At 60.2% G+C, this 13,844-nt stretch overlaps 1 protein-coding gene across 7 annotated transcripts in view; it reads left to right on the forward strand.

Annotated features, from left to right (window-relative positions):
• UNK (unk zinc finger) overlaps positions 1-13,451 on the forward strand; it is a 35,135-nt gene extending 21,684 nt beyond the window's left edge. For 5 of the 7 annotated variants that reach the window (XM_082371465.1, XM_082371461.1, XM_082371462.1 and 2 more), the window contains 12 exons: positions 2-137; positions 688-805; positions 1,808-1,892; positions 3,152-3,294; positions 3,705-3,905; positions 4,482-4,547; positions 6,424-6,598; positions 7,480-7,581; positions 7,733-7,921; positions 10,081-10,262; positions 10,854-11,111; positions 11,967-13,451. In XM_082371465.1, the coding sequence (XP_082227591.1) occupies positions 2-137; positions 688-805; positions 1,808-1,892; positions 3,152-3,294; positions 3,705-3,905; positions 4,482-4,547; positions 6,424-6,598; positions 7,480-7,581; positions 7,733-7,921; positions 10,081-10,262; positions 10,854-11,111; positions 11,967-12,122 (1,811 nt within the window). In that variant the 3' untranslated portion in view covers positions 12,123-13,451. The other 2 variants (XM_082371460.1, XM_082371466.1) reach the window with 2 other exon arrangements.
• Positions 13,452-13,844: the final 393 nt, after the last annotated feature.

Consider the following 13,844-nt stretch of genomic DNA (forward strand, 5'->3'; position numbering starts at 1 on the left):
GAGACCGCTTATGTGCTGGGGAACTATAAGACGGAGCCGTGCAAGAAGCCCCCACGGCTGTGCCGCCAGGGTTATGCCTGTCCCTACTACCACAACAGCAAGGACCGGCGGCGGAGTCCCCGGAAACACAAATACAGGTCCTTTGGCCCAAGCAGGCCAGCCGTGGGAGGGAGGGTGGCAGGGAAGGGATCACGGCAGGGGCTGCTTGCACTGTGCTCTCAGGGAGGCCAGCCCTGGGGATCACAGAATCACAGGACCCAGGTATGAGGGGAGAGAATGGTCAAGATAGCTGAACGATAGGGGGCCTTCCTGGATCCTCCTTTGGCATGAAATGAGGATCTTGGGTTAGAAGCTCCTCTAGTTCTGATCCTGAGGGGCGTCTGCCAGGGCCCAGCTGCGGTGTGGTTGTAGCCTGGCTCTCCTTGGGCTGCACAGTGCTCGGGGGGAGGACTTGGCTGAAGGGAGCAAAACAGTGTCCTTCTTGGTGATGCAGCCAGGTTGGGCCAGAGAAGCAAAGCCTGGCTTCTGGCCCCAATAAGGCCCTCACTCTGCAGCTGATGTTTCCTACTTCTGAGCCTGGCTTTGCAAAGCCGGGAGACCAGAGAGGGGCCCTGAACAGCAGCGATCTCATTGGCATCCCCCAGATCCTCTCTGCGTCCATCTGACCCCACCCTCTTATTTAACCAGGTCCTCTCCATGTCCGAACGTAAAACACGGGGACGAATGGGGTGACCCTGGCAAGTGTGAGAACGGAGACTCCTGCCAATACTGCCACACCCGCACAGAGCAGCAGTTCCACCCGGAGGTGGGCCTTGGAGCTGGGGCCCGAGCTGCGGCCCTTCGAGGGTTGGGGGTGGCTTAACATACCCTCTTTGGAAAGCAAGGAGAAAGGAAAGGAGGGTCCGGGCCGATGCTGGCAGAATCCATCCTGACACCATCCTGGGAGAGGGATTTGTAGCCACAGGCTCCCCCCCGGGCAGTACCTAAAGGAGCCCCACACCCTAATTTGGCAGCTTTCCTTGTCTGAGCCCACACTCACCAAGCAGCCCTTGGCTCCCGGTTTTGTTTCCCCGAGCCCCCCTGATAGGGAGAGCACGCACTGGGCATGGTGACTTGGCCGTTCTGGGCTTTGCACCACTTGTGGTACTTAACGTGGCATCAGGATTTAAAAAATAAGAAATCCCCTTACCGTTGTCCTGTACCATATGAGGGCCTAGGGTACCAGCAACTTCCCTGATGCAGCCTCTGGCCCCACGGTGTGGCCTGGGCTCTGTCAGAGTGCCACGATCTCACGTACGGTATGTAGAGGCGTGTGCTGTCGCTTCCCTTGGTTCCGTGGAGGTCAGGACACCCTGCGATGGGCACGTGGACAGAAACTGCGTGACGTGGGCTACGGACCGCAGGGTGGAAGGTTAGGCCCAGCGTAGATCCAACCCAGAGTGCTCCAGGGTGGGCGGGTGTTGCCTGTGAACTTGGCTCCCTTAATGCCCAGAGGCACATTGGAAGGTCACAGCCCTGGCCAAGATCACGAGTGAGAGTAGCATGGAGAAGATCCCTTTGTGAGAGCTGGGTCAGGGCTGGTTGGGCCTGTGACCACAGGAGGGGGTGGTCCCTGGCGTGCGGGCGGCAGTGTCTGCTCACTCTGGCTTGAGTAGGCAGTCGGCAGGGAGAGACTTGGGGAAGCGGCATCGGGTGGGGAGGAGAAAGGAGAGATTTCTAAGCTAACCCAGCCATGCTGAAGGCACCCCTGGCTGCCTTTCTCTCTCTGCCCAAGCCTGACCCGCCTCTGCTCTGCTCTGCCCTCCAGATCTATAAATCTACCAAGTGCAACGACATGCAGCAGTCGGGCAGCTGTCCCCGAGGACCCTTCTGCGCCTTCGCCCACGTAGACCGTATGCTGTTCCCATTGCCCTGGGGCAGTGCCCTCTTCCCCCTCCCCTCCCCTCCCGTCCCCCCTCCCCCTAAGTTCAGTGTCAGCCAGCAGTGGGCCCCTGTCCCCACTGGAAGTTCCATCCCCCTCTCTGGAACTGGTCTCAAAACCCTGGAGCTTCCAAGGTCGTGCGACCGCAGGGACTGTGCCCCTGGTTGCGCACTCACAGCCCCAGGCAGGGTAAGGCACCCTCCCCGAGCCAACTAGGCGGACCCCAGCAGCCACCCCGTGCCACAGCCATGGCAGACATCGCTAGCTGAACCCGGCACTCTGCCCTGCTGAGAGCAGGGCTGTCCAATCAAAATTTAATGCACCCCCCCTTAGGTCATTTTAGACTTTTTAGTAACCACATCTAAAAAGAAGAAAAAGAAATAGGTCAATTTTTAATAATATATTTTTATTTAACCCAACATAAAATAATCATTTAAAATACAATCAATATAAAATCAAGATATTTTCCCTTTTTTTTTCAAACCAAGTCTTTGAAAGCTGGTATGTACTTGAATAGCTGCAGCACATTCCAACCCAGACCGGCCACGTTCCGGGTGCTCAGCATCTACACCCGGAACGTGGCCGGTCTGGGTTGGAATGTGCTGCAGCTATTCAAGTACACACCAGCTTTCAAAGACTGCATGTGGTCCTGGGCTGCGGTACCGCTCAGTGCAGGTCCAGACCACTACCGCCAGTCTCAGAGACGGGCTTGAGTTACAACCTGTGTCTACCCCAGGCCACTGCTCTGTTTGTCCTTAACCTCCTTCTAGCCTTAGGCCTTATCTCTGGGATTAGAGTGAAAAATAAACTGAGGGCCCAGGGAGGGGGAAGCACACACGTGGCTCAGAGGTGGGCCCAGCCGAGGCAGCACAGAGAAGCAGTGAATGGCCCAAGCTTTGGAGTCGTGTGGATTGGGGTTCAAATCCCAGCTCTTCAGAAGTTTCCTAGCTCAGCCCCCTTGGGAGATATACCTTACCTCTCTGAGCCTCAGTTTCCTTATCTGTAAAATGGAGACCAATGGTATTACTTCTATCTTCCAGTCATTGTGAAGATTTACGATTAATACAAATTGCCTGGCACATAGTAAGTGCACAGCACGTGATATTAATAGAAGCCTTCCCTTTATACACAGGGGGATGCATGCTCTCCTTTAAGAGAGACCCAGATGCATTTTTGGAGGGACAGAGCTGGCTCAGGAGCCTGCTGACACCCTGCCCCTGTCTCTTGCAGAGCCACCCCTCAGTGATGACCTGCAACCTTCCTCAGCTGTGTCCAGCCCCACCCAGCCAGGTCCCGTCTTGTACATGCCATCTGCTGCCGGAGACTCGGTGCCCGTGAGCCCTTCCAGCCCGCATGCCCCTGACCTCAGTGCAGTACGTGCCTGTCCAGGGGATGGGGTGGGCACCTTGCCTGCCCAGAGCCAACACCTGCCTCTCGTGCCCTGTGCTTGGGGAGGAGGCCTCCGCCCAAGGGTTCTGCCCTTTCTGCCCCAGGGTTCTTCTCTCTGTCAAAAGCTGATAGTGGCTGGAGTGGTGTCCCCAGAGCCCTGCGATCAGCCTGGGTAGAGCTGATCACAGGTAGTACAAGGGACAAAGCCTGTCCGCCCCCCAACACACAGCTTCCGCATGAGGTTCTGGGTCCTGGGTGGTGGTTGCTGCCCCCTGGCCAATTAAAAAGGAACTGAGCCTCTTGATGAAGGATCTCCCTCCCACGCGGGGACGGAGAATGGGCCATGCCCCAGCCTGCATTTTGCCCACCGGCCTCCTCTCTTCCTTCTCTGCAGCTCCTCTGTAGAAACAGCAGCCTCGGCAGCCCATCTAACCTCTGCGGCTCCCCACCGGGCTCCATCCGGAAGCCCCCGAGTCTGGAAGGCATTGTCTTTCCTGGGGAGCCTGGCCTCGCCCCTGGCAGTTACAAGAAGGCTCCTGGCTTCGAGAGGGAAGACCAGGTGGGAGCTGAGTACCTGAAAACTTTGAAGTGCCAGGTAAGGGATGAGGGGGCAGCCCAGTGAGTTTAGCATGGGCTAGCCTTCTGCTTGCGGCAGGAGAAGCCCTGGAGGGTTGTCCTGGCCCAGCTATGGGGAACGTGACTGGGAGCTAGGAAGCCCCTGTTCCCAGCCTCTTCGAGACTGAGCAGAGTGGGTGAGGCCGTCCCATTTTACAGATGAAGACAGGCAGGTTAGAGGCTGCGCACCTCACCCAGTGTCAGAGCCAGTTAATAGAGGGGAAGGGGTTACTACCTCAGTCTTCTGACCCCACGTCTGGACTTTTCCCTGCCCTGTGCTGCCTTGATGGGACAGCAGGGCCTTGGGGAGCAGGAAAAGAGGGGTCTGGAGCTGGCTTATCTGTGACTTGGAGTCACAGGGAGGAGAGGAGCAGCTCCCCGGGTTCCCAGGCTAGGGAGGGAGGGTGCATGTGTGTGGAGGGGGACTGTACAACAGGTGTCTGACGCCTCCTTGCCCCCTCAGTGAGCCAGGGCAAGTTGCTGCTTAGGAGGGCTCATGCCTCAGGGTCCCTCCCGAGCACCGCACTCATCTCCTGCTCCCTGATTTTTCTCTCAGGCCAAGTTAAAACCCCACTCACTAGAGCCCAGGAGTCAAGAGCAGCCTCTGCTTCAACCCAAACAGGTATAGAGCCCTCAGCCCCCTTTCTCCCCTTCGGGCACCTGCTGTGGACAGGACAGGCCCAGAACCCCAGGAGGCTTCTTCGGGGAGCACGGGGCACCGCTTTCTCTACAAACTGAGGGCAGGATTAAGGTGGGGCCTCAGCCCCAAATTCAGAGAGGGTGGGAGTCAGGCCCTTGAGCCCCTCACCTCCAGACTCACTCATTAGCCAGTCAAAAAAAAAATTTATTAAACATCTGTCCTTGCACTGAACTTGCTTCTCTGTTCCCCTACTGCAGAACTTTAGGGGTGAGTAGGCCCTGCAGCCTCCAAGCCACCCCTGTCCAACTCCAGCCTCCCAACAAGGTGTTGAGGGCAACCAGGCGAGAGCTGGGATGCACCCTTCCCTCCTGCCCCAGCCAGCCCCCGCCTCCAGCCCCCGCCCGTGGGCAGCCGTCCCACTATGGGGATGCACCCTTCCCTCCTGCCCCAGCCAGCCCCCGCCTCCAGCCCCCGCCCGTGGGCAGCCGTCCCACTGTGGGGATGCACCCTTCTCTCCTGCCCCAGCCAGCCCCCGCCTCCAGCCCCCGCCCGTGGGCAGCCGTCCCACTATGGGGATGCACCCTTCCCTCCTGCCCCAGCCAGCCCCCGCCTCCAGCCCCCGCCCGTGGGCAGCGCTCCCACTATGGGGATGCACCCTTCCCTCCTGCCCCCGCCCATGGGCAGCCCTCCCACTATGGGGATGCACCCTTCCCTCCTGCCCCCGCCCGTGGGCAGCCCTCCCACTATGGGGATGCACCCTTCCCTCCTGCCCCTGCCCGTGGGCAGCCCTCCCACTATGGGGATGCACCCTTCCCTCCTGCCCCTGCCCGTGGGCAGCCCTCCCACTATGGGGATGCACCCTTCCCTCCTGCCCCCCGCCCGTGGGCAGCCGTCCCACTATGGGGATGCACCCTTCCCTCCTGCCCCAGCCAGCCCCCGCCTCCAGCCCCCGCCCGTGGGCAGCCGTCCCACTGTAGGGATGCACCCTTCTCTCCTGCCCCAGCCAGCCCCCGCCTCCAGCCCCCGCCCGTGGGCAGCCGTCCCACTGTAGGGATGCACCCTTCTCTCCTGCCCCAGCCAGCCCCCGCCTCCAGCCCCCGCCCGTGGGCAGCCGTCCCACGATGGGGATGCACCCTTCCCTCCTGCCCCAGCCAGCCCCCGCCTCCAGCCCCCGCCCGTGGGCAGCCCTCCCACTATGGGGATGCACCCTTCCCTCCTGCCCCCGCCTGTGGGCAGCCCTCCCACTGTGGGGATGCACCCTTCCCTCCTGCCCCCGCCCGTGGGCAGCCGTCCCACTATGGGGATGCACCCTTCCCTCCAGCCCCCGCCCGTGGGCAGCCCTCCCACTATGGGGATGCACCCTTCCCTCCTGCCCCCGCCCGTGGGCAGCCCTCCCACTATGGGGATGCACCCTTCCCTCCAGCCCCAGCCAGCCCCCGCCTCCAGCCCCTGCCCGTGGGCAGCCCTCCCACTATGGGGATGCACCCTTCCCTCCTGCCCCCGCCCGTGGGCAGCCCTCCCACTATGGGGATGCACCCTTCCCTCCTGCCCCCGCCCGTGGGCAGCCCTCCCACTATGGGGATGCACCCTTCCCTCCTGCCCCCGCCCGTGGGCAGCCCTCCCACTATGGGGATGCACCCTTCCCTCCTGCCCCCGCCCGTGGGCAGCCCTCCCACTATGGGGATGCACCCTTCCCTCCTGCCCCTGCCCGTGGGCAGCCCTCCCACTATGGGGATGCACCCTTCCCTCCAGCCCCCGCCCGTGGGCAGCCCTCCCACTGTGGGGATGCACCCTTCCCTCCTGCCCCCGCCCGCGGGCAGCCCTCCCACTGTGTCTCTCCTTCACTCTCTCGTTGCAGGACGTGCTGGGCATCCTCCCTGTGGGCAGCCCTCTGACCTCAAGCATCTCTTCTAGTATCACCTCCAGCCTAGCAGCTACTCCCCCTAGCCCCGCCGGCACCAGCAGTGTTCCTGGCATGAATGCAAATGCTCTACCCTTCTACCCCACCAGCGACACGGTAGAGTCGGTCATAGGTAATTGGGCCATTTCTGTTGCTAAGTCTATCGTTTAAAATAGGAGCAGGTCTGGAGTCAGAGATACTAGGTCTCTGGAGTGAGACTCAAACCAGCATACTGGTCACTTTAGACATCTGTCTTGGGAGAGTCAGAGGGTGGGCATTCTGAGCCCTTTGACCTAAATGGAACATGAGCCCAAGGTGTAGGGCCAAGACTAGCCTTTATAGCAAATTAGCCCTCCGATTTGCTCTTTTGTGCAGATTAGAAAGAGGTGGCTCTTCCCATGGGTACGTGCGGTCTCATTCCACGACGTGTGTCACGCAACCCCCACTAGGTATCCTTGTGAGCAGCCTGCACAGCTGGTCGTGAGAAGCCACTGCCCTTCTCTTTCAGCAGTCATTTACGGGTGCCACTTTGTGCTAGGTCCTATTGCAGGCACTGGGGTGACAGAGGTGAAGACATGCTGTTCTGCCCTCCCAGTCCAGTTCCTCAGAGCACCGTGGACATTTGTTGGGCAACCACTGTGCACTAGCCACTGAGGGTCCAGAGACCTGCCTGCCCTCAGTGGGCTCAGGGGTGAGACATACAAGCTGCAACATCAGGGGACAAGACGTCAGCTGGATTAGAACTCATTTCCCCCGGGGGTGTCGAAGAAGGCTTCCGAAAGGAGAGCCATTTGAGCGGGACTTGGCTAGGGGATCGGTGTTGGCAGAGGGGCAGCCCAGGCACAAGCAGAGGCTTGAGCGAGCACGGCTCCAGTGGGACTGAGCTCGAAGATGAGGCAGGGGCAGGAGTAGAGGCAGTAAAGGGCAGGTGGTCCAGGAGGTGAGGCCTGGAACCTCGGGACTGTGGCCCCTCGGGAGGCTGGGAGGCTCATACTCCGATCACTGCGTCTCTAGAGTCTGCCCTGGATGACCTGGACCTGAACGAGTTTGGGGTAGCTGCCCTGGAGAAGACTTTCGACACCAGCACGGTGCCCCACCCCGGCAGCATCACAATCGGTACTGGGCATGGGTGGGCAGGATGGCTTGGGAGGGCCCCTGGGGTCCAGCCTGGCCCAGGGGGTGGGCAGACGAGCCATGCCCTGCTCCGTGTGGCCGCGCATGGCTTGCCCAGCCCTCACTCGGCCACGCTCCTGGGCCTCTCTTGCAGGCGGCAGCTTGCTGCAGAGCTCCGCACCCGTGAGCATCCCAGGCTCCTTGAGCAGCTCCGCTTCCTTCCACTCGGCGTCCCCCTCCCCTCCTGTCAGCCTCTCCTCGCATTTCCTGCAGCAGCCCCAGGGCCACCTGAGCCAGTCAGAAAACACGTTTTTGGGGACCTCAGCATCACATGGATCTTTGGGTAAGAGCGGGTATGGCTCTCTAAGGCCTGGGGCAGGAATCTGGGCTTTTGGAAAGTGCCTTTGGCCGTTTTGTCCACGGCTAGAGGTAGTGCAGAGTGGAGGTTAGAGTAGGGGCTCTGGGCACGGAGGCGAGTCAGGCCCCGGTTCCACGATTCTCTGAGCTGTGTGAACCTGGACAAGTGACTTAGCCTCTCTGCCTTAGTTTCCTCTGTGAAATGGGTATAATATAACGGCAGCACGCACCTCGTGTGGTGGTTGTGAGGCTTAAATGAAATAACATGAGTGAAGTGCTAGGCCCTGGGCCAGTGCACAGTGAGAAGCGTGGCCTCAGAGTTGCCAGGGCCTAGGTCTGCTGTCCGTGCCAGTGTGGCGGCTCTGCCTAGTCGCCCAGAGCTCCTGGGGGCCAAGGGAGAGGTCCTAACAGGCTCAGCCCTGGCGCAGGGCGGCCTCCCTGTCCAGCAGAAGCACCACGCGGACCCAGCTGTAGCCCCAAAGGCTGTTTGCTGAACCCAGCGTTAGAACTGTGTGGACCAGGGGCTCTGGAGGGCACGTCAGCGCAGAGGGTCTAGAAGCGCAGGTGGAGACCTGCGTGTGTGCGCGGGGCCGGTGCGAACGTCTGCTGAGGTAACAGACGTAAAGCAGCAGACGCCCAACCTGCTGCCTCTCGTTCAGCAGCAGCTGCTACTCTTACTTCCCCTCCCCCAGCAGCTGTTCAAGGAGATCAGAAACACCCTCCCTGAGGGCGCTGGCATCCTGGTCACGCCGAGCCTGAGCCTCTGAGCTGCCCTTTGACATTCTGACTGGGTTTGGGTCCTTCCCTGATCTCTCTGAAGATCAGGGCAGCACCTTCACCGTTGATGTTGATGCTGCAGCTTCAGATGCTTAGTGTTACGTTTGTCTGGCTTGCCCATGTTCTGGAGGCATCTTGACTGCAGCCCTGCTTACTGGCCACGCGCTCCTTCCTTCCGCACATAGTTACGGACACAAGGTGGGCTCAGCAGCCCCTGCTGCCGTGGAGCCGTGGTCTCTTGGGAGAGGCAGAGGCGCCCGGGCATTACATCACACTTAGAGACCATCACTGTCGTGTGGAGGCGACAGGCTGGGCGCCGCGATTCAGAATCATAGAGGGGCCTAACCTGGGTGGGGCTCCCCGAGGAAGTGGCTCCTCTCCACGAGAGGAAATGCCGCCCGAGCGGGAGGAGAAGCACAGGTGGAGCTTGCTGCTGGCCAGGGTTGCCTCAGCAGGGATCCCAAGTCCTCGCCTCCAGGACAGGGCAGAGAGCCTCGTATCTCCGCACAGGACGACGTTGGTCACGTAGGTGCACTTGTGTTGCTTGGAGGATAGACTCTCTTAAATCCGTTTGGTTCTAGAACATCCTGGCTGGATTAGTGGGAAAGGGAGCAAGAAAGAAGTCATTAGAATGATGTGTGTGGGCAGAACGAGGCCAGAAGTGGATGTGGGGTCTCCCTCAGAAGACAGGGGCCGTCCTGGGGGGCCACAGAGCAGGGGCACGTGGTGTTAGTTAAACATCTGCTGAATGAGTGGGTGAGGGGGGCGGTGGACGAGCACACAGCTTAGCTGTTTGCAAAGAGTAGGCCTTTGGAGCCAGATGCCCTGGCTGTGTCCTGGCTCTACCACTTAACTGTTTTTGTGATTCCTGGCAACATGTTTTATCTCAATTTCCTCATTGTAAAACAAGGGGGATGGACCAAGGGCTCCCTGTGCTCTTCCCGCTCCAGCTCTGCCATCATCTGAGGCTCTTGACCCGTGTCTTTTTTCCTGAATCTCCTCCTGGGTCTCACATTAGGGTGCAAGAAGGCTCCCCTTTCTCTAGCCTGAAAGTGAAGTTGGGCTCACAAATTGCCACATTCACAGACTGCTCTCCCTACAGCACTTCCCAAGTCCCCTGAATCACCTCGTGAGGCAAGTGATGGGAACCCCACTTTACAGATGGGGATGCTGAGACTCGGAAGTTAAATAGCAGCCGATGAGTAACAGGTGGCGCCTACACTTCCCTGTGAAATTTCCCAACCTAACATTGCTGGAGCCTTGCACAGCCAGCCCTTGGAGGCCCCCAGGCAGGGCTGGACAGGGCCAGGCCCAGGCCCAAGCCCAAAGCTCTTCAGAGCTCTGATGTTCCTCCCCTTCCTGGGGCAGGTCTGAATGGGATGAATAGCAGCATCTGGGAGCATTTTGCCTCTGGAAGCTTCTCCCCGGGCACTTCCCCTGCCTTCCTGTCAGGGCCCGGGGCTGCCGAGCTGGCCCGGCTTCGGCAAGAGCTAGATGACGCCAACGGCACCATCAAGCAGTGGGAGGAGTCCTGGAAGCAGGCAAAACAGGTACTGGGCCCCCACGCCCACCTGCCTTTCCCAGGGCCTGGTGGCATCTAGCCCAAGCCCATCTTACACAGTGGGTACAGGGGCTGGGGGAGGTCAGGGGTCCTGGGGAACAGAGCAGAAACTCCGTTTGGCTTATTCTCTCCCGCTGTGGAAAAACTTGCCTTGCCGGTCAGGACCCTGGGGTGGCTGGTATCCCAGGCCTGGAATTCCCTCTGTGAGCTGCTTATTTGGTCTGGGCCCATAGCACTGCTTGCTTCTACCCAGAAGCCCTGACTCTCCAGGGCTCTAGGCTCTGAGATGGGCCTTACGTCCAGCCACAGCACGGCTGCCCCTAGAGGTGCTGGCCGGCTCTGCCTGGTGCTCCCCTGCTGTGCTGGGCTCGGCCCCTTTCCCTGCCCACAGAGGGTCTCCTGCAGGCCCTGAAACCTCTCCTCTCTGCCGGCAGCATCAGCCCTCCTCCCTGCCCCGCTTCCCAGACACCTGGCCCAGCTCCCCAGCAGGCCCCGCAGCCACAGTGGCCCACACGGGCTCCCAGAGGTGCGCTCTCGGGCTGGGCCCATCATGACACGGCGCTGCGTGTTGGGCCCACAGGCTTGTGATGCCTGGAAGAAGGAGGCAGAGGAGGCCGGGGAGCGGGCCAGCGCGGCAGGCGCTGAGTGCGAGCTGGCCCGGGAGCAGCGCGATGCACTGGAGGTGCAGGTGAAGAAACTACAGGAGGAGCTGGAGCGGCTGCACTCGGGCCCTGACCCGCAGGCCCTGCCCACCTTCCCCGACCTGGAAGCCCTCTCACTCTCCACCCTCTACTCTCTCCAGAAGCAGCTGCGGGCTCACTTGGAGCAAGTGGACAAGGTCAGCTTAGGAGGTTGGGGAGCACAGGGTGGGGAGGTAAGTGGGCTCAGCCAGTGCTTGGACTTGGATGGGTCCTTGCTGCTCCAGGGATGGCCACCCTCCTAAGAGCCTCTGTCCCCGCTGCGCTCACACAAAATGCCAGCCCGCTGGAGAGGAGCTCGGAATAGAACGTCACTCACCGGGGAGGTGGGAAACCTGGAGGTAGACGGGCACCAGGGCCCACCTCTGGCACTTTCGAGGGCAGGCGCTGAGCTGAGCTGCATTAGCACGCCTGGGCCCTAAGTTTCCTCCTGACCACTTCTCTTCCCGTGAGCTCTGCACACGCCAGCAGACATTCCAGAATGGTTAGGTCCCCAGGGCTACTGTCTGCACTCCTCGGTGCCCTTCTGGGTCCCCAGGGGAGTGCAGCACAGTGGGAAGAGCATTCTTCCCTTCGTTGGGCATTTGGCAGCCAGGCCCCACGTGCAGCCGTGTCACCTCGGGCCCGTCACTACCCTCTCCAGACCCCACAGTTCTCATTGGGGACCTAGGGTCATTATAAGATCAAATGAGACAGAGGCAGAAGCCTTTGTGCGAGGGCAAGCCCGTCCGGCTGGGCGCTGCAGAGCTGCCCTGGCCCTCCCCGCTCCCCCCGCACAGCTCCGACTCAGCCCCACTCGGCCTTGCAGCTGAAAGCAGAAATGAGGCGCCTTGAGGTGATCAGCCTGCCCCCTGAGCCTGCCCTCTCCCTTACCAGCTGGGGCCTGTGAGCACACTGTCGAGTTTCCTCATCCCAAGGGGCTGCACTGAGAGTTGGGGGAGCTCTTTGTCCGACATGGGGCTGCGCCAGTGACCGTGATGTCCCTTTCCCCGCAGGCCGTGTTCCACATGCAGTCGGTGAAATGCCTTAAGTGTCAGGAGCAGAACCGAGCGGTGCTGCCGTGCCAACACGCCGTGCTGTGTGAGCTCTGTGCCGAGGGCAGTGAGTGCCCCGTCTGCCAGCCAGGCCGGGCCCATGCCCTCCAGTCGTGACCCTGCAGGCCTGGCCCCGGCCTGGCTCAGATCTCCTCCCCTAGGACTTTTTAAAGTATATATATATGTATGTATGTATGTATGTATGTATGTATGTATGTATATGTATATGATTATGTATATGTATACATTTCTGTATGTGTGTAGGTGTGCGTGGGCGGCCAGTGTGTGAACAGTGTCTGTGTGTATATCTATACATAGATATAGACACACACTTTAAAACAGACTTACCAAGCACTTTTTAAAAGAAAAAACTATTTTGCAGTCCTCCCCCTGCCCGCTCCCTACCTTTCCCACTGCAGAGACAAAGTCCCCTCTTCTCCCACCAGCCTTTTGGCAGGGAATCTGTTTCAGCCTCTTTTTTATGTAGGAACTAACTGTTTTTAACTTCTTCCTGGGGCCTGAGCAGGGAAGGGTGGAAAGCTAGAAGGGGCCGAGGGGAGGGGACAAGCCTTCAGGGCAGGCCCTGTTCACCCCACTTCCCCAGGCCAGGGCGAGAGCCAGGGGTGTGGAGGACCTGGGCCCAGACCTGGTTCCCAGCTGTGAGGCTTGAGAGCGGGGCATCCAAGCCCGCCTAGCTCTAGGGTTACCCAGCGTGTGTTTAGTCCAGGCTGGCGGGCCAAAGCCGTGGGGCCAGCCCCACTCCCAACCCTGGGCCCTTGCAGCTCCTCGAGGGGCAAAGCCCAGGCCTTTTACCCCTCAGGTACCTGAGGCCGGGGGTCTACCCCAGTCCTCCCCCCACCCCCGGGCTCCTAGAGCAGCCTCCCTGGCCCCAGGGCGACCTACCAGGCTGGCACTGCCCTCTCCATCACCCCCCAGCTGCCCTCAGCCGTCTCCCCTCGTGCACAGCCCTCCGTGCTGTCCACCCCTCCCTCTGGCAGCTAGCAGGGCAACAGGTGGGGAGAAGCTGTGGACTGTGAGGACCAAGGTGGGGCCCAGGCCCCGCCCTCCTCCCCAGGAGGGGCTCCGTATGCATTCCTTGGTGCTCTCTGAGTGCAGCTGACGTCCTGCCCGTTTGGAGCAGACGCCTGTGTGCATGTGTGTGCGTGCCTGTCCAATGTATATTGTGTCTTAGCTTCCATTTTTAAAATTGTCCTGTACAGAGAGATGCAGCAGGGGGTGGGAGGGCAGAGTGGACAGAGGGAAGCCACCCCACTCCCAGCACTGGGGGTCTGGGGTGGGAGCAAGAGGGCTGCAAAGGGTCTGGCCCGGCCCAGGCGCCCCCTTGGGCTCAGCACGAAAGGGCTTTCAACGAATTAAGTGAAAACTTTTTTACAAAAACGCAAAAATCAAAGCTCCAAACGTATTGGAAATAAAATATGAACTTGCGGTGGTAGCTTGTTTATGTCGGGGTGAGGGAGGGTTGGGCCCCAAATGAGGGCCTCTGGCCCAGCTCAGCCAGCCCAGCCCAGGTTTCAGCCATGGAAAAGGCTCGTGCCTGACCCCTGAGGTGTGGCTAGGTAGCTGAAGAGGCCTTGAGGCACCCTGGGCCCATCCAGGCCCAAAGGCTGCTCCAGGCTCCTAGACAGAGCTTGAGTGTTCTGACGCAGGCCTGCTGGGGTTGATGGGATGGGGACCTTTAGCCCTGGACCCAGAGACCTCCCAGGCCCTAGGGCTCTTCAGAGCTCTATCTATCGTCAGATGCAACTGGTATACTTACTGTTTTCCAAAAGACAACAAGGCCCCTAGTAGCTTCTCAGAGGAACAGACAGTGCCTGCTCA

The sequence above is a fragment of the Balaenoptera borealis genome, assembly GCF_965194805.1.
Source record: "Balaenoptera borealis genome assembly, chromosome: 20".
In the NCBI taxonomy this organism is placed as follows: domain Eukaryota; kingdom Metazoa; phylum Chordata; class Mammalia; order Artiodactyla; family Balaenopteridae; genus Balaenoptera; species Balaenoptera borealis.